Source organism: Sceloporus occidentalis, unplaced genomic scaffold (genome assembly GCF_023333645.1).
Source record: "Sceloporus occidentalis isolate IW3139 unplaced genomic scaffold, rSceOcc1.0.p SCAF_5, whole genome shotgun sequence".
Taxonomy (NCBI): Eukaryota; Metazoa; Chordata; class Lepidosauria; order Squamata; family Phrynosomatidae; genus Sceloporus; species Sceloporus occidentalis.
Window position 1 is genome coordinate 146,422,243 of NW_028316985.1, and position 25,799 is coordinate 146,448,041.

The following is a 25,799-nucleotide window of genomic DNA, read 5'->3' on the forward strand; positions in this document are numbered from 1 at the left end:
CTCCTAGTTCCCTCCTTGTCTCTTTTCCCCTCCAGGAAAAAGTAAGCAGGAGGAGGAGGATTAGGGCCTCCAAATCTCGCATCCCCACGGGGGTCTTGGTGCACTGTTTTGAGAACCACTAAAGCACATAATTTAGATGCTTAAAAGTGGTCCCTTAAGGCAATTATAGTACATAAAAATATATTGAGGAAGGTGCATGGAAGTGGGGGGAACAAGGCCAGATAGGCATGATTCCATTAGACAGGGTCCTTCAAGGATTTGCAGATCTGAAAAGAAAACTATAAAGAGTAATCCTTTTCTGTATTATTAATATAATTCAGCATTCTAAAGAGGAAAACCAAAAGAGAAAGGTGAATGCTTTTATTTAGTGTAAATTCTGCAGTAACAGCACAATTATAAGTTAAACAAAGGCCACAATAGTGGGATTTTGCACAATAATAAATTTCTAGGACATCAAGAATTATCTACCCAATCATATTTAGATGGCAGTTTCACATACTGCTATTTGCATGATTTAATGTTAAATCTGAAATGCAGGAAGTAGTTCCTATAAAATACATGTGGATGTATGTCATGCATTTCCATCATTGTTTTCTGGACTTGCAGAAATACAATTGTCAGAATCCATATTATTCTGAAGAGTTTGGGGGGGAGGGGAATCACTTTATCCAACAGTTAATGAAAACTTCTGAAATATCAACAAAAGAAAGCAGAAGTAAACATGCTGGCAATAGGAAAAATGCCAATACAGTGGTGCCTCGGGTTACGAAATTAATTCGTTCCGCTGTCAATTTCGTAACCCGAAAGGCTTTCGCAAGCCGAATCCCCATAGGCGCTAATGGGGAAAAGCCGCGATTTGGTGTGAAATCGCGCAGAAAAGCACCAAAAGTTTTTTCGTAACCCGAAAAAACTTTCTTAACCCGGAACAATAATTTCCTATGGGTTTTTTTCGTATCCTGAAAATTTCGTAACCTGGGTAATTCGTATCCCGAGGTACCACTGTATTCATATAAGCATAATGCCTTTATTAAGCTAACAATAGCACATTGTATAGCTGTCCCTAGACTACCTGCACTAACAGAACTGGTCTCCAACTCAAAAAATTACATTCACATCAGTTTCCAAATTTCACTAGTAGAACTAGCTATTTTGACAAGATTAACCAGCACCAGGCACACACCTGAAAGAGTTCATATAAGCAGGAATAGAGAGCAGTGGGTTTTTGAAATGAATGCAGTACTAGAGCATAACTGGCCTGCCAGATGTTTTGGACTGCAAGTGCTAGAAATTCCAGCCAGCATGACTAATGGGTATGCCATTATGAAAGTTAGAAATGAAAATCTCTGGAGGGCCAAAGGTTTCTCACTGCTGTTCTGACAGACAGTGGGAGTTCTTCCACAGTAAAGTGGACAGGCTTCATTAGTAGAAGACAGCTTGCCTAGCTCTGACTATTTCTGCATGTCATTTATAGCACACACCCCACTTCAGCAGGAGTGTTCGCTGGGACAAGGCACCAGTCAGTAATCTTTGCCTCACAAAGTATATACTATAATCATGGCCCATAATCCTTTCCAAAACAGTATGACAAGACACACAAAGGCTCTTTGGCAACAAGTTAGTGTGGAAACAGTTTACTAGATACATAAAAGTGGAAAACCACTTTCCAGCCGTGGTCATTAGACTGGCCCTTGAAAAATTAATCTTGCCTCGATGCTCTTTCTCATTATTACCACCTAAATCCCTGCAATGATGGAGAAAACTCTCATTTACCAGTAATCTTATCAACAAGTGTGTCAGAGGGTGGTTATCCTACTTCTATTGACAGAGTTAAGCTTTTTTTTTTACCAGTAACAGCCAGAACCCAAGGACATCTTAGCTTCTTATACAATGTGCAGTTAATACTGAAAATGGTAATACTGTTTTGCAGTAATCTTTCTGACCTCAACTGGACAAGTAGTTTCAAAAACATATTCAGTAACCTACCCATAAGGAGAAGCACAAAATCAAATCTCACACAAACCCTTTAAATCAATTTAAGGAAGTTCTTCCTGAATGATCCCAAAACAAAGCTAGGAGTAACTGAACTTCACATAGTCCGATCAACTAAACTGCAAAATGAAATGTCTCTCCACAGTGCCTTTTATAAAAAAATTCAAAGTAGTCGTGCTTTATCTACTTTAGAACCTATGTATATTCAACAATATGAGGCTGCAATTATACATGCATAAAATCAGTTTGATTCCTTATCCCTAACTGCTGGCATATCCCATAAATCTTGTTGAGGCTATACTAACTGAATAATATCAGGCAGGCTGGGAAAAATTGCTAATTTCTCTTTATAGAAGTATATCTCTGTTCATGCTTTGAAATGTGCAACTTTATTATGGTCCTAAAAGTTAAAATACATGTGGCAGCTAAATGAGTTCATTTTTAGTAAAAATTCATCTGTTCAAAAGATTATTGGTTAAGGTTGTGTATTAATGACCATGACACCTGCCATGCAACTAACCTGTTAAAAATTTTGGAGAGGACATTTAAAAGATTGCAGCATTGCAAAAGGCCCAATAAGTCCCCTTTGAATCCCTTGTACTTTGAAACAGGCTTTAAAGTTATAATTTATCAGTTCTAAAGAGCTGTGTCAAGTTATGCAATGTTTTCCCCACTTTACACTCTTGCAAGCAATCACACCATACTATAAAGTCTTCAACTTGCTTTGAAGTATTAACAGAAAAAATGCTATTTCCCTTTATCTGGAATAATTCTGAATATCAAGAGGGATGGAAAGAAAGAGGTTTAGAAGCCTAGGAAAAGTCATGCAAACAATTCATTCCAAACATGGATTTCTACACCACTTTATACAACACTATTATTTTGCTAGTATCACTGTAAAAATTTTGATATTTAAAGTACCTGGCAATGTATGACATCTTAAACATAAAAACTGATGTTTAATTTCAAAAGCACTTGGCTTCAGACTGTAAAATATTTTCTATACATTATCTTTGCACATTGCAGGAAGCTAACACGACAGACTTGCACTGTCCAGTTGTTCATTAAAAAGTTTAAAATATCTAGAGTTGCCATTAAATTTTCAAATATTCAATGATGCTACAAACTAGAATATTAAGTCATGTAGCCTTACGCAATTTAAAATTAAACAAAAGCAGCAGCAATACAACATGGCAGTTTGGTTATCAATGCCTCACTTCCGCTTGCTTTTTGTGTCAGTAGTCTGAAAAACACTAGAAGCAGACATTAGATTTTCTATATATTGTCCAAGAACTTGATTTTCTGATTTCAGTTTCAGGTTTTCTTCTTTAACAGCATCTACTCTTGCAGATAGATCTGTAAAGACAAGTGGAGGCAGTTCACTTAGACACAAATCATAGCTGAGGTCTTGCATTAGAGGCATAGCTATATGTAGCTACACTTCACCTCTTGATCGGACTTCTCAAACTTACCTTAAAAGCCAAATGACCAAATTCTTTGGTGATGCAGGAAGACATGACCAGACCCATGAGAGACTGTGAAAGAAATGTGACAGGTTCCCTGCTTCTATTCCTCACACATTTACTTGCTGAGGCTAGCCATATAATCCTGCAGCACCCCACTCACCAGCACCATTGAAATCCATTGCTTGGGATGACTGGCTGGTTTTCAAGGTAGGTTTCAAAGACATTTACAATCATGGAAATGGTGCCACAATTGTAAATGTGAACAGGAAACAGTTATGTGGTCCCAAGTCTTACAACATCATTACCTAACAGACTACTTTCCCACTTTACTAATAGTTCTATTTAAAAGATAAAAAATAATAACGTAAATACACTACAGGAAATATGTATAATCAAATTTATCAAATCAGACCAATACATGTACTTAAAAACAAAGCTACCAAGCAACCAAAAGACACTTGGTGCCAAGGAGAGATCCCTGAGGCAAAAATACAAATTCTAAATTATAAGACTGAGGGCAAGGGACTGTCAAGAATTTGTAAACTAGGAGCCTTTTTGGCTGAAGGATGGAGCATAAATCCTCTAAATAAATGCAGTTGAAATGGTCCTATCCCTCTGAAGGCAGCAGCACCTGGAAAGGGCCTTTTACTTACAGTGCAGATTTCTTTGGGGAAAATGATCCTTGAGTTTCTCTGGTCCCAGGATAATTAGGAAAAAAACAGCTTGAACTAAGCACAGAAATGGAGAAAGAGCCAGTGCAGCTGTTTTCAAAACAAGTAAGATTATTCCTTACTCCCGGATTTGTAATCTTGCTGCTATATTTTGCATTTTGTTTCCAAATAGGCTTCATAGATAGACCTACAAATTTCAGTTATCCATTTGGAGAGCATGAATTAATATGACCAGAATAATCCCTCCAGTACAGGCCATAGTAGTCTCACCAATCTATGTGAATGAATAGCATCCCGTATCATGGAACCATCTTTGACCTCCCAAAGAAGGATCTAATTATACTTCCAGGCAACCACTAGTCCTAACCACGTTTCATCTCCTGCCATGGCTGAACCAACAGCATTGTACCAGGAATAGTGCTTACACAACCCAGACACTGATTCAGTACCCCCAACCCACACCAAAATAAACAAACAGCCAATGCCCCAAAGCTACCACAAAAATGTGGTGGTTTAGTCAGAAGCAGCTCCTGCTCAGTCCCAAAACAACTTTAAGGAACATCACAAGATGTTTTCAGCCAAAACTCTAGCATTGTGTCACTTTTGGCTTGGCTGAGAAACATCCCTGCAGCCTGCCAGAAGGAGGTTGAAGGGGGTTGAAAATTGGTGCCTGACCCAGTTATGCACCTCTGTCTTAAGACAGTTCCTTTAAGGACATCATTAGGTTCATCCACCAGGTGGACCAATATTTCAACAGGGCTGGAAAATGGATTGAAATTGGTCTACACACTGTCATATAAAAGCTGCTGAAGGTATACAACAACCACCCACTGCAATAATTTTCACAGAAAGAGTTTATGTCCAGCCAGTCAAGTCAATACTTGGAGTAATCATAGGCATCTAAAGTTTTCAACTGGATTAAAAGTTATCTAGAACAGTGCTGCTTAAACAATATTTGGTGGGGTGTACTTACCTTTTTTCCCTAATGTGCCAGGGACTGGTATCGTATTTGTACCCATCAGCTACAACTGTTTTTTTTTTCCTATTCCAGAAACTCACTGCCCTGATAGCTCACAGACTGACACTGGTACAAGGACCACCACTTTTAGTAGTACTGGTCTAGAGCTACCTACTTTTGGCCAACTAGATCCACCCCTCTTCTAATTTGACATGTATTAACTCCTTGCTCAATGTTAAGAAGTAACATGGGTGAGGATCAAGCAGGCAAATAGCAGGCTGCACCCCTCCAAGTATTCTGTCCACCTACCAAGACACTCAAAAATTAAGTTATCCTATGACACTGGACTGGACAATAGACATATGTCAGGATGGTGTTTTAAGCTATATCCCTTTAATGTAATATACAGTGAGCCCGTAGGCTTCACATACACAGCTTTCAGCATACGCTGAACCCGCAGGAGAATTTTATCAATAGTGTGTGTACCCTGCACCGCTGCGTGCATGCACCGTTATTTTCAATGAGGCATGAGCATACACGATTTCCCCCTTTATGCGCACGCGGGGGTTTGGATCCCCCATGTAAGGGAAGGGAGGACTGTAATTCATAGTTAGTCACATTCCTGAAGCCTCTTACATATTTATCCTATCAGATTAAACAATTTGTAACTGCATCTACAAACTAATTTAGAACAGTAATAATGTCATTTTGTATGTAGATAAACTTACCATTCTGCGTTAGGATACTAACCTTCAAGTGTATGCTGCAGTTCCAAAACCTGATTAATAAGCCGTGTTTTTTCTTCCAATTCCACTTGATTTTCAGCCTCAACAGCTAGAATGCAACAGATAATCTTTAGAAGAGCTAACTATTTCAAGGCACAAGAATGACAATATGAAGATAGTAAAAATGCTGCCTACCATCCATATCTGAATTCATCATTGTTGAAAATATCTTATCCACTCTTGAATCCTGTATGTCAGTGATGTGTCCTATTTAAAAGAAAGAAAATAGTGTCAGTGGGATGGACTGTTTTACCTAAATATTTGTGATGGGTTAAAATCTGCCTTAAAATTTTGGCTATGAAAAGGGATTAGGTCCAATGGCTTTTTAAAGGGACAGTAATAACAAATTACCATTTTACAGAATAAGGGGGGGGAGAACTATATTCATAAGGAACCCATTATAACAAATTCAAAGATAAAGCCATGTAAATTTGTAGAATCATTACATAGGGAGATCTTGTTGCACTTCTCAGACCAGGGGTAGGCAACCTTTTTGACATGGGGGCCGGGTTGCTGTCCCTCAGACAACTCGGGGGGCCGAAGCAAAAAAAAATTAATTAAATATTTTTTTTAAAAAAAAATAATTAATAAACCGGGACAAATGTAGGAGAAAAATTTAAAATGGAGGACACTTTTTAATAAAGAAAAATGGAGGACACGCAAAAAATCTGCTGATTTTTTAAAAAATGTTAATATAAATGCATGTTTCTGAGGCTTCTATAGACAATTGCCCCCCTTGCTCCCCCTTGCCCCTCTTGCTCCTCCTTGTCCCCACTTGCTCCTCCTTGCCCCCACTTGCCCGCCGCTTGCCCCATGCCAGAGGCCCCGCGCGCCTGCGCCGGAGACCCCCGCGGCAATCTGCAGCAGGGCCGGGCTGGGGCTGGTCCCTAGGCTTCGGTGGGCCACATGCGGCCCGCGGGCCGTAGGTTGCCGACCCCTGTCTCAGACTAACTGAAAAAATGATGTTGGCAGCATGAGTCTTGGTAGACTTAAGTCTGCTTCCACAGATGCATTTGGTGGAGTCTCCACCAAATGCATCTGTGGAAGTAGACTAAGGAGCTGCTCCACGCTGCTCATCTTTGTCCCGAGTCGGTGCTGCAACTGCCACACACTGCAGCAACGTCGCACTGCCAAAAAGAAGCTGCCTAGAAGGTGCCATTAGAAAGAGACAAACAGTCCACTGTCCTCTTCTGGACAGTACAGTGGACCCTTGTTATACGCTGGGGTTTGGTTCCAAGATCTCTTGTGGATAACAAAACCCATGTATGCTCAAGTCCCATTAAATATAATGACATAGCAAAATGGTGTCCCTTAGGAAAAAAAATGGAAAATCAAGGCTTGATATTTGAAATTTATACTTTTTTGGAACTTTTCAAACCGTGTATGCTTGAATCCGTGTATAAAAAATCTGTGTATAGGAAGGGCAGACTGTACTGATATCCTGACGTATTTCACAAAGGACCACAATATTCCTCACTGACCTCTTTCAACATTTTAAGGCACACTTTCAAAGGTGATAGCTGCCTGGAGCATCTTTGTTAAAACAACAATATTCTTTCATTAATTTATTCAATTTTAAACCACATAGTGCTATGGCAGGTAGCAGCGAATTCTAACATTAATGGCTGGCTATGGAAAAAGGAGTACAGTTGGCGCTCTGTATCCTCGGATTCTTTATCCATAGTTACAGCCATCCACGGCTTGAAAATATTCCAAAAACTATATAAATTCCAAAAAGCAAACCTTCAATCTTGCCATTTTATATAAAGGACACACATTATTATTCCACTGTATTTAATGAGACTTGAGCATCCACATATTTTGTTACCTATGAAGGGCCCTGCAATCAAACCCCAGCTTATAACAAGAACACCACTGTATGCTGTTTAGTTTTTATTTTTCATCCTATTCTAAGTTTGCTTTGATGGGATTAAATGGATTCCCTGGTATCCATTGCAGTGGTTGGACTAGGACACTGAGAGGCACGGTCCAAAACACACTGCAGAAATAATCCAGTTTGTGACCGCTTTAACAGCCCTGGCTCAATGCTAGGTAATTCTGGGAATTGTAGTTTTGTGAGACATTTAGCCTTCTCTGTCAGAGAGCTCTGGTGCTACAATAAACTACAATTCCCAGTATTCTTTAGCACTGAGCCAGAGCATTTAAAGTGGTCTCAAACTGGATTATTTCTGCCATGCATTTTGGACCAAGGATTCAAATCCTCGCTCGGCCATGAAGACAACATATCTGAACAAATTCTGCCAAGAAAACCCCATGGCAGGGTCACCATAAGTCAAAAATGAGGACGGCACACAGCGTCAACACCAGGAATCTCAATATCACAATTGCAATGTAATTTTACACATTACATATACATGTACGCACACAACACCCTTTAAGATAATTATGGGACATTTCATTTTCATACCTTCAAATTTATTCATCTTTCTAATATGTAAGATGGCCACACCTCCTTCCCCAAGGCAACATCCTAACTTCAATACAGGCTTCTTGTTTTGTTTTTTCCATTTCTGAAATGCTTTCCCTAAGACTCTCTTACAAGCAGCAAAAGCTTTAAGCTGAAATATGAGGCTATTTTTGTTTCCTTCTTTTTGCCTTTAGTTCCCTCCAAAAGAGCCAGTGTAGTGTAGTGGTTTGACTGTTGGAGGACGACCCTGAGACCAGGGTTCGAATCTTGGCTCAGCCATGGAAACCCACTGTGTGACATTGAACAAGTCACACTCTCTCAGCCTCAGAGGATGGCAATGGCAACCCTCCTCTGAGGCAACCTGCCAAGGAAACCCTATGACAGGTTCGCTTTAGGGCCGCCATAAGTCGAACATGACTTGAAGGCACCACACCGCACACAATGAACTGTACCCACCCCCAAAAAAAACTCTATGAATTTAATAAGACCTCAGGCTGAAAGGTCTTGTTTTAATACATTTCTACCCTAAAAAGATACAGATCATAAAGAAAGGGGAAGAGAAAGAAAGATGCTGTCTTGAAGGCAGAAGTCTCCAGAACAGTAAGCTCCAACAGAAATGGATGGCTAGTAATAATGTCTCATCTGCAACATTTGGTACACAAGTGATGTTTTTCTGTCTTCATCCTAGTCTTATTTTGATGAAAATATGGGGCTAGGGAGAAAGCCTTCTCTCTCTCTCTCTCTCTCAAGTCTTCCTTGAACACCAGATGTCTGAACTGCAAAGGAGGATAAGGCACCACAAAATGAAGGACATTCAAGTAAAATGTAGGACATGATCACATATGGCACACACACACTTTCTTCCCACCCAGCAAAACAAAACAAAACACTAATATTTATTTAAGAAATGTATTCAGGGGTAGCCAGGTTGGCCCTATAGCAAAGTACAATATACCCTGTAAAATCCACAAAACAAGGATCCCTTGATTCAGCCAACCAAAAGGTACAAAAAACAGGATGCAAGCTTTCAGAGCTGATTCCTAGACAGGCATCTGGAAAATGAATCTTTTGTGGGTTTTACATGCTATTGGACATTCATTTTATTTTTGCATCTTGCAAATGAAGTCTAACAGGAAAACTACCCACCTAGGCAGGGATCCTGCAAATGAATCCCTTTTTTTTTTTTTGGGGGGGGGGGGTTGCATGTTATTAGACACTATTTATTTTTGCATCTTGCAAATGAAGTCTAGCAGAAAGCCCACCCATCTAGAGAGGGGCCTTGCAAATTAATCTTTTGGGGGGGCTTTGCATGTTATTAGATATCATTTATTTTTGCATCTTGCAAATTAAGTGTGGCAGGAAACCCACCCACATGGACAGGGTTCTTGCAAATGAACCCTTGGGGGTTACTAGGCATTGTTTATTTTTGCATTACCATCCTACCCAGAGAGCCCCAAGGCTGCTCAGCCCCTCTGCCACCAGCAAGCAGCATCCCTCAGGCAAAGACCCAGCCCCTCTGCTCCTCACCTGCAGCCCAGGTGACCCTTCCTTGGCTGAGCCTAGCCTGCCCAGCTCCAAAGTCCCCACTGCGCCTGCGCGGCTCCCTCTCCTCTCCCCCCGCCCCCGGGAGCGCACGCGCCTTGCTTCATGAAAACAACCCGAGAGGAAAAGATGGGGGAGCGAGCGAAGGAAGCGCCGCAGCCAATCACAGCGAAGGAATGGCGACGGCGATTCGGGAAGTAGCCAATAAGAAGAAGGGACTCATCAGCCGACAGGGTTCCTCAGGCGTTTCACAAGCGGTGGGCGGGGCTTGCCTTTGCCGGCTGCTGCTTAAAGGAAACGTTGCCGTTCTAACCCCTCCCTTTCTTCCTTCCTCTGAAGCAATGCCAGAGGGGGATCCGCACTGAAGAATTAAAGCGGGTTAACACCATTTTGACTGTCACGGCTGTGTTCTACAGAATTCCTGGGATTTCTAGTCTTGTGGTCTGGTCTATCTCCAAACTACAAATCCCAGGATTGCGTAGGATGGAGTCAGGGCAGTTAAAGTGATGTTAATTCTGTAGTTTGGGTACTGTCCTCCTTTTCCAGGACTTGCCCTGCTGCCTTTCACCCTTCTGCCCAGGAGGGATTCCAGAATGCCCTCCATTTTGAGAATGACTAAGAAGCATGGATTCATATTTCTATTAATGTTTGGGGATTTTATTGGGTAGTGCCCTTCATCCTGAGCATGAATACAAAGCATGAATTTATATTTCTATGAAAGTTTTGAGCATTTATTGGATAATATCCTCCATTTTGAGCATGACTAAGAAGCATGGTTTTATATTTCTCACACACACACTGTGACTCCCTCTCCCTCTCTCTGCCTCATTGTATAGCAATGGCAAACCCCCTCTGAAGAAACTTGCCAAGAAATCCCCAGGAGAGGCGAATGCCTTCAGGTCGCCATAAGTCGGAAATGAAGGCACACAACAATGAGAAGAAACATGAATTTACATTACTGTTTCGAGCCTTTATTGTTTATTATTTCCCTTGAGCTTACATCCTTGCATAAACAATACAAAGTTCTGCACACACACTTTATTCTATCATTCCTTAAAACCCTTTACTGTACTACTAACAAAGCCCATGCTTTCTCGCTATAATCTTAGCGTTTTGAGCTTTTATTGGATAATGTCCTCGGTTGCGAGCATGACTGAGATGTCCTACATTTTTCTCGGATGTCACCAAAACATTTCATTGTCCTGATGCATAACTTGTACTCAGGACAGAATATGGAGAATGAGGACAGTTTCCAATTGGCAAAGCTGTCAGACGGGGCAGATGTTTTATCATTCTCTCTGTTTAACTTGTATGCTGAACAGATCATATGTACAGCAGCTTAGACTTGTAGGAAAATTGGAGGAAGGTGCATCAACCATTTAAGATATGCAGAGGCACCATCCTACTAGCAGAAAATAGCAAAGACTTGGAACAACTACTGAAGAAAGTCAAGGAAGAAAGTGCAAAGGCAGGTTCACAGTAGAATATTACGAAAACAAAAATAAAAACCACAAACTGTTTACATCACTTTAAAGTAGGCGATGAAGACGTTGACATCGCAAAAGATTTCTCAGTCATTAAGCAGAATGGAGACTGCAGTAAAAAAAAAAAAAATCAGCAGATGGCTAGGACATGGAAGGGCGACTATGAAGGAACTAACAAGATCCTGAAGTATAAAGACATATAACTGAATACTAAAGTTAAGATTGTGTTTTATATGTGTCGTATTTCCAGTTTCTATGTATGATCAGTGAAGAAAACTGATAGGAAGAGAATTAACTCGTTAGAATTTTAGTGCTGGAGAAGATACAGATACTATACTCTGGAAAAGCTAAAAAGACAAATAAATGAGTCCTAGAGCAAATCAAGCCTGTACTCTCCCTAGAAGCCAAGATGACTAAACTGAGACTGTCATACCTTGGCCATATCATGAGAAGATATGAGAAGACTCACTAGAAAAGACAAATAATGCTCGGTAAGGTTGAAGGCAATGGGAAAAGAGGAAGACCACATTTCAGATTGATAATTCAATCCTGAGTCTGAGCAGAGCTGTTGATAGAGTGATCCGGAGGTCTCTCATTCATGGGCTCACCATACATCACTTAAGAACAGTTAACAACCATGGTTGAACCACCAAAGATCTGTACCTGATCCTTCTGCATTATAAGGAACAAACAAGCAACACAATGGATGGGCAGTAATTTACACATCAAAACAGCTAACTTACAATAGCTGTTCATCTTCCTCTCTCCAAATCCATAATTCAGATTCCTGATATGTTTGCAAAATATCTGTCTCAAATATTGACAGTTATTGAGTTAAAGTTACATTAAAAACACCTTTTTGCTTTAAAAGAGCACAGTGTTTCCTTGGCAGCCTTCATTTAGGTGGCAGTTGAGGTGGAAGAGATAGCAGAAACATATACTGAGGATGTATGCAGAAAGAATGGATGGATGGAGACCTCTGCTGTCTAGACACAGGAAACACAAACACATTTGCTGGATTCCCCCCCCCCCCCCATTTATTTCTCCCTATTATATGGAAACTCACACACTCTATCGTACTATGATACAGTAGCCTCCCCTTCTCAATTAATTGGCCAGAATAAATAAATCTATGTTAAATCAGTTCTACGTATCTAGGAGGACTTAGCAGTAACACATAACAAATTTCTTTTGAAAATGTCAAAATTGTGACATGACATATTTGGTCTGCTATTCAATCTTCTGAAAGTCTCTCTTTGAATCCTAGCTGTTGCTTGGAAATAGGTTTGCACACAGTAGAACCTGAATGTATTTAAGATTGATGCTTGTTGGAACTGGAAAATTCTCTCACCATCCTCATGGGGGCTATTTTGTGTACATTACTAGAGAATTCAAAGTGAAATGCAAATGATATCACTTTCTTCAAAGCTTCCCTTAATGGTAAGATTTGTGTCTCATTTTGCAGTGTTTGTACATTATGGAGAAATTTTATTTCTCCAGTGTATCTAGAAGCTAGGCGGAGTGTGGTAAGTTGTAGCTCTTGTCTGTCATGGGAAGACTATGAGAACGTTGCAGCTGCTAATAAATGAACTGTTCACCAGGACTGTCCCAAGACTATTGGTTCCCGAGACAAAGGACAAGATTATACTCCATCTCCACCCCACATACAGGAACTGGCTGGACTGGCAGTTGAAACATACCGTACTTGAACATTTGCAAAGGATGGAACTAACATACACAGCCAGGGAGTTTAAAGTGGGAGGGATACAAAGAACAGCTGGGAGTTTAGGCAAAACTGTCAGGAATGTGTGCCAACATCTGTAGACTGAGGCAGCTGTCTCACTCTGTTTAATGGAGAGGCAGGTAACATAGTGACCCTCCCCTTTTGCAGCTCCCACTATTTTGCTGTCCCATTGCTTGTTGAATTTAGTACTATGGTTATTTTCAAAAACTCAATTTTATGGTTAGATAAAGAAAATTGTGTCCCTGGAAGCACAATTCTTCTTTTGAGCAAGGCATGGTGTCCCAGTCTACTTGTGTGCTGTTTTTTAAATACATATATAAATAAATAAACTTAAAACATATGATCAGGGGCTCTGCACTTTTGCAACCACATTTTAGCAGTTAAACCAGTAGCATGCATCATAGCCCATGGCAGATTCTAGGTGGATAAGAACTGGCCACTGAACCAGCTAAAGATGCCCAACCCAGACCTAACAATAGGCTAAATATTCATGTCCCTCTTGTGACTGGGCATGAAGACAGTCTATTGTGAATTATAGGGTAATGGAGTTGAATCAGTCATCTGCAAATAATGCCAATGCATTATTTATTTATTTACTACCCTGCCTCCTATTATCCCAAAATGGAGACAGCTTACACTGTAGAATTAAAAGAAAATACAGATAAAACAACATATGGTTCAAATGTTCTTAAAAAATTTTTTTAAAGTTTTCTTTAAATAGTCAATCATATAAAAATATCCTTAACAGTTTAAAATACCTTTAGAACATAAGATAAAGGTACAGCCCACCCTATTAAAATATACTTCTGCTATATCCAGTTAGAGACCTATGGCCTGTTTAAATAAAAATGGTCTTTGTCTACCAGCAAAAGTAGATCAAAAAGGGGACCCACCTAGCCTCCTGTGGAAGAACGTTCCACAGTGTGGGAGCTGACACCAAGAAGGCTCTCTCCTCTGTCCTCAACAGACATACCTGCAATGGTCGTGTGGCAGAAAGAAGGCCCTCACTTGAAGATTTTAAGGTTTGGGCAGGCTCATAAAGGGAAGTACTGTCTTTCACAAGATCTGGAGCCTAGCAATGAAGGGCTTTATAGGTCATCAGTACTTTAAATTGTACCTGGAAATGGGCTGGTAGCTAAGTAAGGCTATTTCAGCTAGTTAGTTGTATATTGTTTATAACCAGCTCCAGTCAGTAGTGTGGCCACAAAATTTTGGCATGCTGAAGTTTCCAAACAGTTTCCAAAGACAGCACTATGGAAAGTAGGGCACTATTGCAACAATCCAAATGAGTTGTTGCTGTAGCTACATTTGACAACTCCAGGAGCAGCAGACAAAGCTCATGTACTAGTTTCAAGTGTGCAAATGCATTTCTGGTCACTGCCAAACTTGGGGCTGAATCCAGTTGTACATCCAGATTAGGAACCCATCTCTCCAAGGGGAGTGTCTCCATCTAACACAAGCTATATCCCCTTTCCCTTACCTGCCTTTTGACTGACAATAATAATAATAAAATAATAAAAGTTTTATTTGTATCCTGCCTCTCCAGCAGGATCGAGGCAGCTTGCAACATTGGTAAAATTCATACAGTAAAATACAGTAAAAACATACCCCATTATCCCTTCCCTCCTAAAATAACACACAATAATACTTCAATAGCAATAATAAAACATCAGTTAGATCAACTCTCTCTTGTCTGGCTAAGCTTCAATGTGTTCACTCTCATGCAGTCCATTACTGACAACATACACTAATGTAGCACTGAAACTGCTTCTTTAGAATCAAATGGAGAGACAAATTTGGGTGTCATGGGCACACTGGCAACACTGAACCCCAAAACACTAGTTAATGTCTCCTTGCTGTTTCATGCATGGGGGAACAAATCAAGTTCTGCAGGATTCTATAGGCCAATGGCCAGGATGTCAAACAAGCATCCACCAGCACCATCTTCTGAATTCCCCCCTCCAAGAAGGACAGGAACCTCTGTAAAGTTATTGCTTTACAGTCCCATTCTTACAGCCTCCAAGTCTCATCTAGCAAGGGGGCCCAGAAGAATACTACTGAAAACAATTAAGACATCCAGCACAACCAACAAGGACACATACACCCTGTTCCACTTCCTGGCGTAAATCATCCATGGAGGCAGCCAAATCTATCTCTGTCCCCAGAATGAAATAGGTCTAGATCAGCCTTTTTCAACGTTTTTACCCTGGAGGAACCCTTGAAATAAATTTAGGTCTTAGGGAACTCCTGGGGGGAAAAAAGCCCCCCAGTCCCAATCTTTCACAGAATCCCTAATTATTTCTCGTGGACTCCTAGGGTTCTAAGGAACTCTGGTTAAGCAATCCTCATCTATGTAATCCATTTTACCCTGGAACCCTTGAAGGAGAAGAAGGCCACCAGAGCCTAGGACCATGCCCAAGAGAAGGATACTAGAGCTGGCGGGTATTTCCCCAGCTTGACCAGAACTTAAGTTAGTTTGTTTTTCAGTAATATTCTTTTTTATGTAGGATGGAAACCTGCTTCATCAGGGCAAATCGTTCAGTGCTCTCATTACCAACAGGCCAGTTCCTCTCTGGCTGCTTTTTAATATGTAGGGAGGGCACAGGTTCTGTATACATATGAACTGTACTCCTGTCTCCAAGGTTCCTCAGGATGCACAAACTGAAATATATCCAATAACACAAGACAAGCAGGAGCCAAAGTTACATCTGCCAGACCTGTATCAGTTATATCATCCAAGTCAGAACAGACCCAAGTGATTTTGACTGCAAAATATTTTACAAATTCTTTACAGAGACTTGTCAAGTGGTCTGCGTTCTTTTCTTGTGGTGCAAAGCATAGAAGGCCCCAAAGTACTTGAGAAAACTGTTCTAGACAACTCTGTGCAGATGCAATGGCAGCTGGAAAGTATGATGTTTTTGTTGTTACCATTGCCATGGAGTAGGACTTCTAAGAGGCTCTTACCCATGTTCAGTCAGACCTCTTCTGAATTTTTCTCCTGCACTGCTCTGGTCTTATTACAACACATTACAATCTCATGCACAGTCAGTATATCTATAGCTATTAATTTCTATAGTCTGGCACATATCTAATTGGATAAAATTAGAAAGCAACATTTATAAGGTAACATTTATCAATAACAGGCCTCAGGAGTTTAGTTTTGTGCAATGGGACATTCTTTATACTGACAGTGTCATTTCTTCCAAGAGAAAGAACCACATGGATGTTTTGCTGCATTGAAGAAGACCTTTTGTGTTTAGCCACAGGTGGGAAAAATACAATCTGCAGATTCTGCATGTCCCTTGCTGTTTTTCAGTTCCCAGTCCTCCTAAAAAATTTGCAGATCCCCATCCCACCTCCTCACAGAAATGATGAACTGTGCCTCTCCAAACCTCTGAACAATAGATTTAGCCAAACCCACTTTTTTGATGGGCAAACAGTTCTCCCCCACAAATAGAAAGTGGCCTTTTGGTCTTGAAAAAGGACGAAAGGGAGAACAAAAATGATGTAGGAAATGGCCAGTTGCTGCCTTCCATAACATTAGGTAGGATAATTAGTAAAAAAATTTGTGGTAATGTGTAAAAATTTGTAGATGCAGAGGGCATAAATGAGGATGTAAATGGGACATCAGGGATGAATGTGGCTCCCGCACCACCTGGCAGTTGCATATACCTATTTTGAGTGACATGTTTTTAAGGCCAATTTTAAACAGTAGTTGTTTGCAGTGTTAAATCATATAGGGGATATATTTGAGAGAGGTGAACAAATATCCAGTGATCCTTGTGCTTTAGTCACTAGTCTTCTTAGAACCTGCAGCAGAGCTTAAGAACATAAGAAGAGTCATCCTATTTCAGACCAAAGGCCTGTCTATTCAAGATGTTCATGGCTCACCTATGTGCTGTATGCAAAACAGCTAAACTTGTCAAGGATGCAAAAAAGAAAAAAAAGAGGTGGAGGAGTTCATAACTTCTTGATTTAGTGCAACAAATAGGCCATGGCTCGAAGTAACCTTAACTTATTGGGATACTATCTTGTGAATGGTTCAAAATAGTTGAAGCAGAGTAGCATCAGTGTGGTTTGAATGTTGGATTACGCTTCTGGAGACAAGGGTTCAAATCCCTGCTCAGCCATGGAAATCCACTGGGTGACCGTGGACAAGTCACACTCAGCTTTAGAGGAAGGCAAAGGCAACCCCTCTCTGAACAAATCTTGCCAAGAAAACCCCATGATAGGGTCACCTTAGGGTCGCCATAAGTCAAAAACTATTTGAAGGTACACAGCAACAAGCTTAAGGTACCACAACCACCATACTCCAGTCAGACTGATAGGCTCTTCACCAGTATAAAACATAGGCCTAAATCCAGAGTTACATCTTTATACTAGCATGATGAGGTTCCACCCCCCCCCCCAATTCCTCTGCAGCCCTCCGTGCTACTCCAAAAGTTACTCTAAAGGATTTTCCAGCCACCAGGGGCATATTTGACAGAAATATGGGGGCTCTAGGATATACTGCCCTGCTCCTAATTTCACTCACGGAAGCAGATGTGTTGGTAGAATGACTCTGTTGGACTCTAGATGTATAGTGCACAAGAATATAGCATCAGTGGATTGCTTTCTCATCTTCACATTACACAATTATAAAATTTTGATATAATTGCTGTAGCTCCCTCCCATGAAATCTTGAACTCTGTAGTTTCATAAGATTTTTAGAATTTTCTGTCAGAGAGATGTATTGTCTCACTAAACTACAAGCCAAGGATTATATAGAAGGCAACACTGGCAATCAAAGTGACACCAAAGTGCTATAATTGTGTGGTGTGCAAGAGGACTATGTCCACATTTGTAACCCACATCTAAATGTTTATATAAAAATATCAAGTAACCCAGAATATGAGGGGATTCATACTTGATCCTGAACCTTTCTGTCATACAGATAATATAATTAGAGTTGCTACAAGCTGTTTGCCTTCAGAAAAGGCCCTTTTAAACCCATATAATCCTTTTTAATCCCTGAAAACACGCATCCAGTAGTGAGACTGTGAGTTTGGAATTTGCTGGTGACACTCTCCTATTGGCCAGCAAGATGTTGCTAAAATGAAGAAAATCTTTGTCTCCACACCATGTTTTAGTTGTAAAACCACCCTAGCAACCAAGAGGTCATTTCAGGCCTCTGGCATTGCAATAGTTTCTATGATATTGGCAGAATGCACCAGTTCACCTATTCTCAGTTGATTTAATCCAGGGCTCAAGGAAAATAAACTGCATGCACTTACTTGTGACAGTAAGACAGAAACATTCTTTGCTTCTTCTTCCTTTCTTTTTCTTCGTTGTGGTGGATTTCCAACTCTTTATTTTCTATCTTTTGCAATATGTGTGTGCGTGTGCGTGTGTGTGTGTGAATGTTTAAATCGCTCTGAAATTCTATAATATACTTTGACCTCTTTGGGAATTAGCATGCAAAGCCAAGTGAAATACAGTGGTTTAAAACCACAAATAGGGAAATGTAGTATTTAGAATTAGCCTACAAATAGAGCTGTCTTCTTTTGATAATGCCTTTTCTATCTATACAATTTAGCGCCAGACGTATATGACATTGTTTCCATGTCTATCAAGGAAAATATATATAACTATTGTGACACTACTTTGCGGAACTCTCAGCTTTTAGTTTCTGCTTTCTCTTTTGGTGAAACATATATTTTTGGAATTATACATAGGTATCTTTTGACAAATTGTAATAATATTCATCATTTTTATGTTTATTTACCAGTTTTGATAGCAATGCTCACCATATCTATTATGCTCAGGGAAAAGAGACTGTTTTCATTAAGTTTTGTCAGTGATTATGCATTTTGGAAGAGAAGATGGACGAGTAAAACCAACAAAGAATCCTCTAGCACCTTTTTAAAAAATCCTAAAGTATGATTCTTTCCTTCTATACTCAGGCTGTCATACTTTAGACACATCATGAAACAGCGTAACTAACTAGAAAAGATGGTAATGCTCAGAGAAGTAGAAAGCAGTAGGAAAAGAGGGAGGTTGCAATAAAGGTGGATTGATTCAATCAAGTAAGTCATGGCCCAGTGTTTACAAGAATTGAGTTGATAATCAGGGCTCTTGGAGGTCTCTCATCCATTGGATCACCATAATCAGAGTTGACTTGACAGCAAATAACAATAACAAGAAGAAGAACCGATTGTTTTAATTGTGGCAAATGACCAGTTCTAAAAGCAAAAATAGACAAACCTAGGATAGGGGTAGAGTAAGCATCAGGTAAAAAGGTAAAGGTATCCCCCTTTGACAAGGCTGTCAAATCATGTCTGACTGTAGTAGGGGTGCTCATCTCCATTACTAAGCCGAAGAGCAAGTGTTGTCAAAGACAACTCTGTGATCATGTGGCCAGCATGACTGCACAGAATGCTGTTTACCTTCCCACTGAAGTGGTACCTATTTATCTACTTGCATTTGCATGCTTTGAAACTGCTAGACTGGCAGAAGCTGGGAATAGTGATGGGAGCTTATTCCATCACGCAGCACTTGAGCCTTGAACTGACAACCTGCTGAGCTTGCAATCAACAGAGTCAGAAACCTCAGAAGTCAGTCACTAACAGCAAAATGATTGTTGTACCAACAAAAAAAGATGGGGTCTATCAGTTTAGCCATCAAAATAAAAATCATAAGTAAAGTAAAGTAAAGTAAAGTAAATGCTTCAAAGATATAGCCATGTTAGAATCAGTATGTGGAGATTTGGGGGCTAAACAGACTGGTACTAAATGCAAGCATCAAACTGGAGTGGTGGCATAGTGAACACATGCCACCCTCCCCGACTCCTCCCTGATGCCAGCTTCACACTGCATGCCCCACCACACGATGGGCAGCATCACGCCATTTCTTTGGCGCAGCATTTAGATGTGCTGCACCAAAGAACTGGCAAAAAACCACTGCCACAGTGGCAAGGGCAGCTTTTTGCCACTCTAAAAGGTAGCAGCATTTTGCCAGTTATTTTTAGAGTGCCAAACTGCCAGATCAGGGCCACAGCATGCAGTTGCTGCTGCCCCAATCTAGCACTAAAAGGAGTGCCACGATGCCACTCTATCAGGCCGGTCTGTTTTGCCCCTCTGAGACCAAATGCATCTGAGGAAGTAGACTTTAATCTACGAAAGTTCATGCTGCCAACTTCTTTCTTTCAGTTAGTCTCAAAGGTGCTACAAGATCTCTCTACATAAAGTAAAGGCTGTTGAAAAAAAATCCCAGGATGCCTTTTGGAAGAAACTTTGAAATGGCCTCTAGAAGTTTCAAAGTGTTTTTTTTTTTTTTTTAATGCAAGGCTTATCTGACTTGGCTGTTTCATTTCACATATGCATAATTTTAGTTTTTAACACAAAATTTGCTGAAACATTTTGAGCTGCTCTTTTTTGTGGTGAAGGAACCTATCTCTATTCTTTCCATGGCATTTCTACCTCTGACACTAACATTTCTGTTTTAAAAAGTAAGTCCCAAGCACACTTCATTAACTGAGGCATACTTGTAGTAGAAGCCAAGATAGTAACCCTGACAACTGCTAAGATGAAGGTTCAAAGTCTACTGCACTTCTAAGCAAAAAAAATAGTGAGAAGTCACCAGACTCCTTTCACTACCCCTATAAGGTTAAAAAGAAATTTTAAAAAAGGAGTTTTATCTTCAACACCAGGGGGAAAAAACATGCTTTCACTCACACATCAACTCCTATTTCCCCCCAAGCTTTCTTCATTATAGCTGCCTAATACAGCTATAATGAGGTTGGGGAGATCTTTTATTTTCACTATCGATGCAATTCTTTGCAAAACTAGTTCTCAAAGGAAGCAACAAGTAATTTTCAGCAATTTTGTACCTGCTATGAGAAGAGCTTCCAAAACTTCATTATCTGCAGTTTAGGGCCTATTCTGTGCAAAATTCATTTGTGGGTTTTTGAACAGAAAACAGAATTTCTTTTCAAGCTGTTTTCTGCACACACACAAACCCTACATGTGAGTTTTGTTCCTTCTGCAAAGTTTCTCATCAGTCCAAGATTCTTTTCAGCCTGGTTTTCCAACATTCAAGAAACACATTTTAAGTGTTTTCTAAATTTCTTTCCATTCCTAATTTTCACTATTGAGAGTCAGAAATCCTTGGTCCTTCATTTGTTTGGACTTCAGCTCCCAGAAGCCCAAGCCATCTTGGTCAACAGTCAGGAATTATGAACTTCAAACTCCATCTGGAGGACCCAAGGGAACCACATACAGTATATTCCCAATAATCCATAGATCAACCTATAGATCCCAGTCTACCTTCTGTTTGTCCATGCTTTAAGTAATAAAAAAAAGGTTCCACAAAGTCTCTTCTGTTTTTCCATCTTTTTTTACTTCAGCAGTCTTATTTGTTTTTGAATGCCATGAGTGGGCAGCAAATGGTTAATTATTTCATTTGTTATCTCATTTTTAATGTGGGAAGTGAGAGAGATATGGGGGAGAATTTTCTTTCCCAGGTATTAACTGCCCATGCATCTTGAGAGAGGGGACACAATCCCACCACTATCCTCACAGTGTGAGAAAACTGCAGTTGAATGTCTAGAAATACGAGTTTAGGCCTATGAAGAAAAGCGGGAAGGCAAATTTACCAGGCGAATAAGAACAAAGTAAAGGGTTTTACTTTTCAGTGTCCCACTCTCTGCAATGCAAGAAATTCGAGGACTGAAAGAAAATGTCATGGGAGCAATGTTCTTATTCCACCTCCACCCCAAGCTATACCTCTGTCGCATACAGATGTTGCTGCTGTGTGTCTTTGTTTCCAACTTATGGTGACCCTAAGACAAATCTATAATGGGGTTTTCTTGGCATGTTTCTTCAGAGGAGGGTTGTCATAGCCATCCTCTGAGGCTGAGAAAGTGTGACTTGCCCAAGATGAATTCAAACCCTGTGGGTTCAAACCCTGGTCTCCAGAGACATCGTACAATGCTCAAATCACTATACCACATTGGTTCTAATACATAAATTAGATTAAAATATATATGAGTGTATTTTTTTTCAGGGCATTTTTGTGGCTCTAACAGCATTCTAACATAGGGCCTGAACAGACAGGCCAAAATAGAGCTGCTTCTGGTCTCTTTGCAGGTATGCTCTTTAAATAATACATGCATCCTAAGAGGTTGGAAGATGCACCAAAGCCATGCTCCAGCCCTAAGGACTGGAGCACAGCTTTGGCACAACTTCTGGCTTCTTAAGATGTGCATGTCATTTAGAGAGCATACCTCCAAAGAGACCCGAAGCAACTTTATTTTGGCCTATCTGTTTGGGCCCATAGATACACTAATCAGGTGAAGCCTTTTACATTTCTTTATGCCATTTTTTAAAAAAGCTTCAGCTGTTACAATGATTTGTAATATATTGCCCTCAAAGTCACTGGGGTAGTTAGCAGCATTGTAAGCTCTGTCTTAATGAAATTTCTCATGGAGAAAATTCAGTATACACCGTAATCCCTTCCAATTTGTGGACTTGGAGTCCGCGGTCTTGGTCCTTCATGGACAACAAGCGGGGAGGGATAAAATGGTGCCCATGTCCAAGGCACGCACATGGCATACAGCCATTATAACCAATGGCAACTTGAACATTTGCATTTTTCTGGATTCACTAGGGGTGTGTGTGTCTGGAACGGATCCCCATGAATTGGGAAGGACACCTGTATAATATATTGCTATTCAGTATAATATATGTGCTATGGTGTAGACTGAGTGTCCTATATTATAAAGCATCCCTTCAAGAAATACCCACTCATCGTTGCTTAGAAAATATTGAAATAATTCATTCCATTTTTGGAATGACTTAAAATTACCATGAATGATGTCCTACAGCTTTTGCTATCTTTCTGTTCATTAAGACATTTAGATATATATACTTGTGTAATACGTATTTTCACATTTCAGTTTACAAAGAAAGTTGGGAGGAGGGCAAGATACCAGTGACCCTGATGTCAGAGTTAAATTGAATGTAACTGAGAACCAGTGCTAATCCATTTATTTCTCTGTTAATTCTTCTCTCACATTCGCTTAACATTTGTGCCATAACTTTGTATTATCTTCAACCTACAGAAACTGCAAGTTTTTATAGTAAAGCACTAATCATCCATACTTAAACATATTCTAAATTTTAATTAAGACTTCCTCAAAACCAGCTGTCATTGCTTTCAAAAGCAATGAATTTATTCAACTCAATAGAAAAGACTCCCTCCCCCCATATAATACTAATACATTTGGTGTGAGAGTCATCACCAGGACTTGTAAAGGCTGCTTGTCACCTTGCAGGAATATATGCAATTACACCACAGAAGCTCTGCATGATGTTGCCCCTCACATAACAGGCAAATAGTAATAACCTGTCACTTCTTGGGGTGGCACCTTTAGAAGTTTTGTTTGCAAGCACATTCATCTGCCCTGGGAAACTTTCTACTATGTACATTCTGAATCAATGAATAAAAGTTCTTTTCTTGTCATTTCTATTCTTTTCTTACAACAGTGCAGGCTCAGTAAGGTATCCAAATTAAAATTATATACCATTATGCACAATGCATTTTCTTGGGGAAGGCTCAAGAGTTTTTCCTTGTTTTTGTGAGGCAGTTCCAATGATACATTGCTCTTTAGAACTCTGTACTAATATACTTTTTAAAAAAGAAATACCAGGTCACATTTCTTCTTATCCAGTGGCAAGAAGATAACATAGAATAGTATATTCGACATCTATATAGCTGCAGCAGTGATTATATCTTGTTTGATTTACTGTAACATATTCTGCCTTTGGAAACTAGAAACTTCAGCAAGTCCAATATGCTGTGGCCAGATTTCTGACCAGGACTGGTTACAAGGAGCATATATAACTCCTTTGTCATAATAACATAACTAGCTGCAGATTCATTTCCGTGCCCAATCCAAACTGCTGGTCATGACCTGTAAAACCCTGTTTGGCCTAGTTCCAGCCTATTTGAAAGACCATGTCTCCCAATACAAACTTGCTTGTTTGGTGAGGACATGGGTGAAACTCTTCTCAGTGGCTGCTCCTAGGTCCTGTAACTCTCTGCCACAAGAAGTTAGGTTGCCCCTTCCTGACTGTCCTCCCACTGGCACGTAAATACATTTTTATTTGAACAATCATTTGGTGACTAAGTGGCAATGTTGACTGGTCTCTAATGGGAAGTATGTGCTGCATTTTCTATTGTTCTTATCACAATATTGTTTTAAAGTATTGATGTTTTCATATGGTACATTATTTAATTGCTTTTTCACTTTTTTATTACTAATTATTATCCAGGTACTTCGTTTCAACTTAGATCCCATTTGGGAGAAAGGCATGATATAAATTAACAAAAATAAACAAATTGTAGAATAGTTTTTGGCCCAATAACTTTAGCAATAAAGCTCACACAGTGTCAGTTACTCTTGTCTTCTTTCCATAATGCTGGCCCTGCTGTTAGGCAGAGCACTGTGAAATGGCCACCTTAGTTAACAGATCTTAGGGGCTTGAAAGAGCAACAAATTATCTGAGATTTAATTTTAATTATATTTTTACTGCACCAAATGGGAGAGGGAAGAAATATTTGTGAGATTTTCTGTTTCAGGTATCAAAATAATTTTCTTGGTTTTGGGGTACTTTATTCTGGGTCAATAGGTGGTGCCATTGGTTACTGTGCCTCAGAAGAAAAATGATTCTTGGTGTGTCCCTGTCTTTAAAAATTTGACTTAAGAGTAGTTTTTTTAATATTAACTTGAATATAAGTGGGGGGGGGGATGAAACAGCATATAAACAAGGGAAAATATAACCTTTGTTCTGTTTAAAAATGCAGTCCTAATGGAAGTATAAGGAGTAAGCCTATTTGATTGCCGTGAAACTTATTTCTGAATAGACATGCACTGGGCCACTCTTAATGTCATTACTACAATCCAAATTTTTACCAGTCTTGCACTAGTTGGAATAATATTATTAACAACACATACTTTTCAGTGGAATTTTTTCCCCATAAAAATCTCACATGCAAGGAAAACAGGTTGAATATTATTCTTACCCTCTTCATTAGTACACTACATTAAAATATTGGTATTTGTAATTTAATTATGCTAGTTAATTCTGGTTAGTGATTAATCTGTGTCATTACATATTGATTATAATAATACTCTATTATCGTGGGCAACAATGGCCATGTTTTTTAATGTAGCAAAAATAATTGTACTTGTAAAAACAGCAGTCTCATAGTTTAGGGCATTTCCCATCAAAGTTCAGCACAATACTGTCTCTCAGTTGTAGATAACTCAATAGCTGGAGCTGTGCAGGATATAATGCTTTCCACAAAAAAGCATACAGTTATGATCGTTCATGCCTTAACCTATTAGCCAAGTGTGCTCCCAGAGTTTTGCATTAAAAATCAGTCTAGTTGCTAGTATGGAGTAGGAGACCAACATTTCTATGTATGCAGACATTTTCAAACAACAGGAAATATATTTTGTATTGTTTAATATATTTATATAACAAACAAACCATCTATGTCTCCTTACCTGAGTCATCAGTCAAGGAAATGTTGGTAAAGCTGTCATCCTCTTCTTCCAGTGATCCTTCCATTTTGTTTCAGCAAGTTATTTTTTAATTTTTAGAAACACATTACAGAGAAAGCTGCATATCCTATTTTCCTTTTGTTAAATCTTTAATGATTCTGCGCACCCACCAAAGGCTACTTGAT

At 39.7% G+C, this 25,799-nt stretch overlaps 1 protein-coding gene across 3 annotated transcripts; it reads right to left on the bottom strand.

Annotated features, from left to right (window-relative positions):
- Nucleotides 1–345: 345 nt before the first annotated feature.
- On the bottom strand, nt 346–25,779 carry SCOC (short coiled-coil protein). 3 transcript variants are annotated; one of them, XM_089525768.1, is made up of 4 exons: nt 25,618–25,779; nt 6,005–6,076; nt 5,835–5,918; nt 346–3,345 (listed from the first exon to the last, which is right to left on the bottom strand). In XM_089525768.1, exons 1-4 carry the CDS (start codon nt 25,679–25,681, stop codon nt 3,203–3,205), a joined length of 363 nt encoding a protein of 120 aa, XP_089381894.1. In that variant the 5' UTR covers nt 25,682–25,779; the 3' UTR covers nt 346–3,202. The 3 variants fall into 3 exon arrangements, with proteins under 3 accessions (XP_089381894.1, XP_089381896.1, XP_089381895.1); XM_089525770.1 differs by lacking the exon at nt 25,618–25,779 and adding an exon at nt 9,825–9,931; XM_089525769.1 differs by lacking the exon at nt 25,618–25,779 and adding an exon at nt 8,298–9,087.
- Between the last annotated feature and the right edge of the window lie 20 nt (nt 25,780–25,799).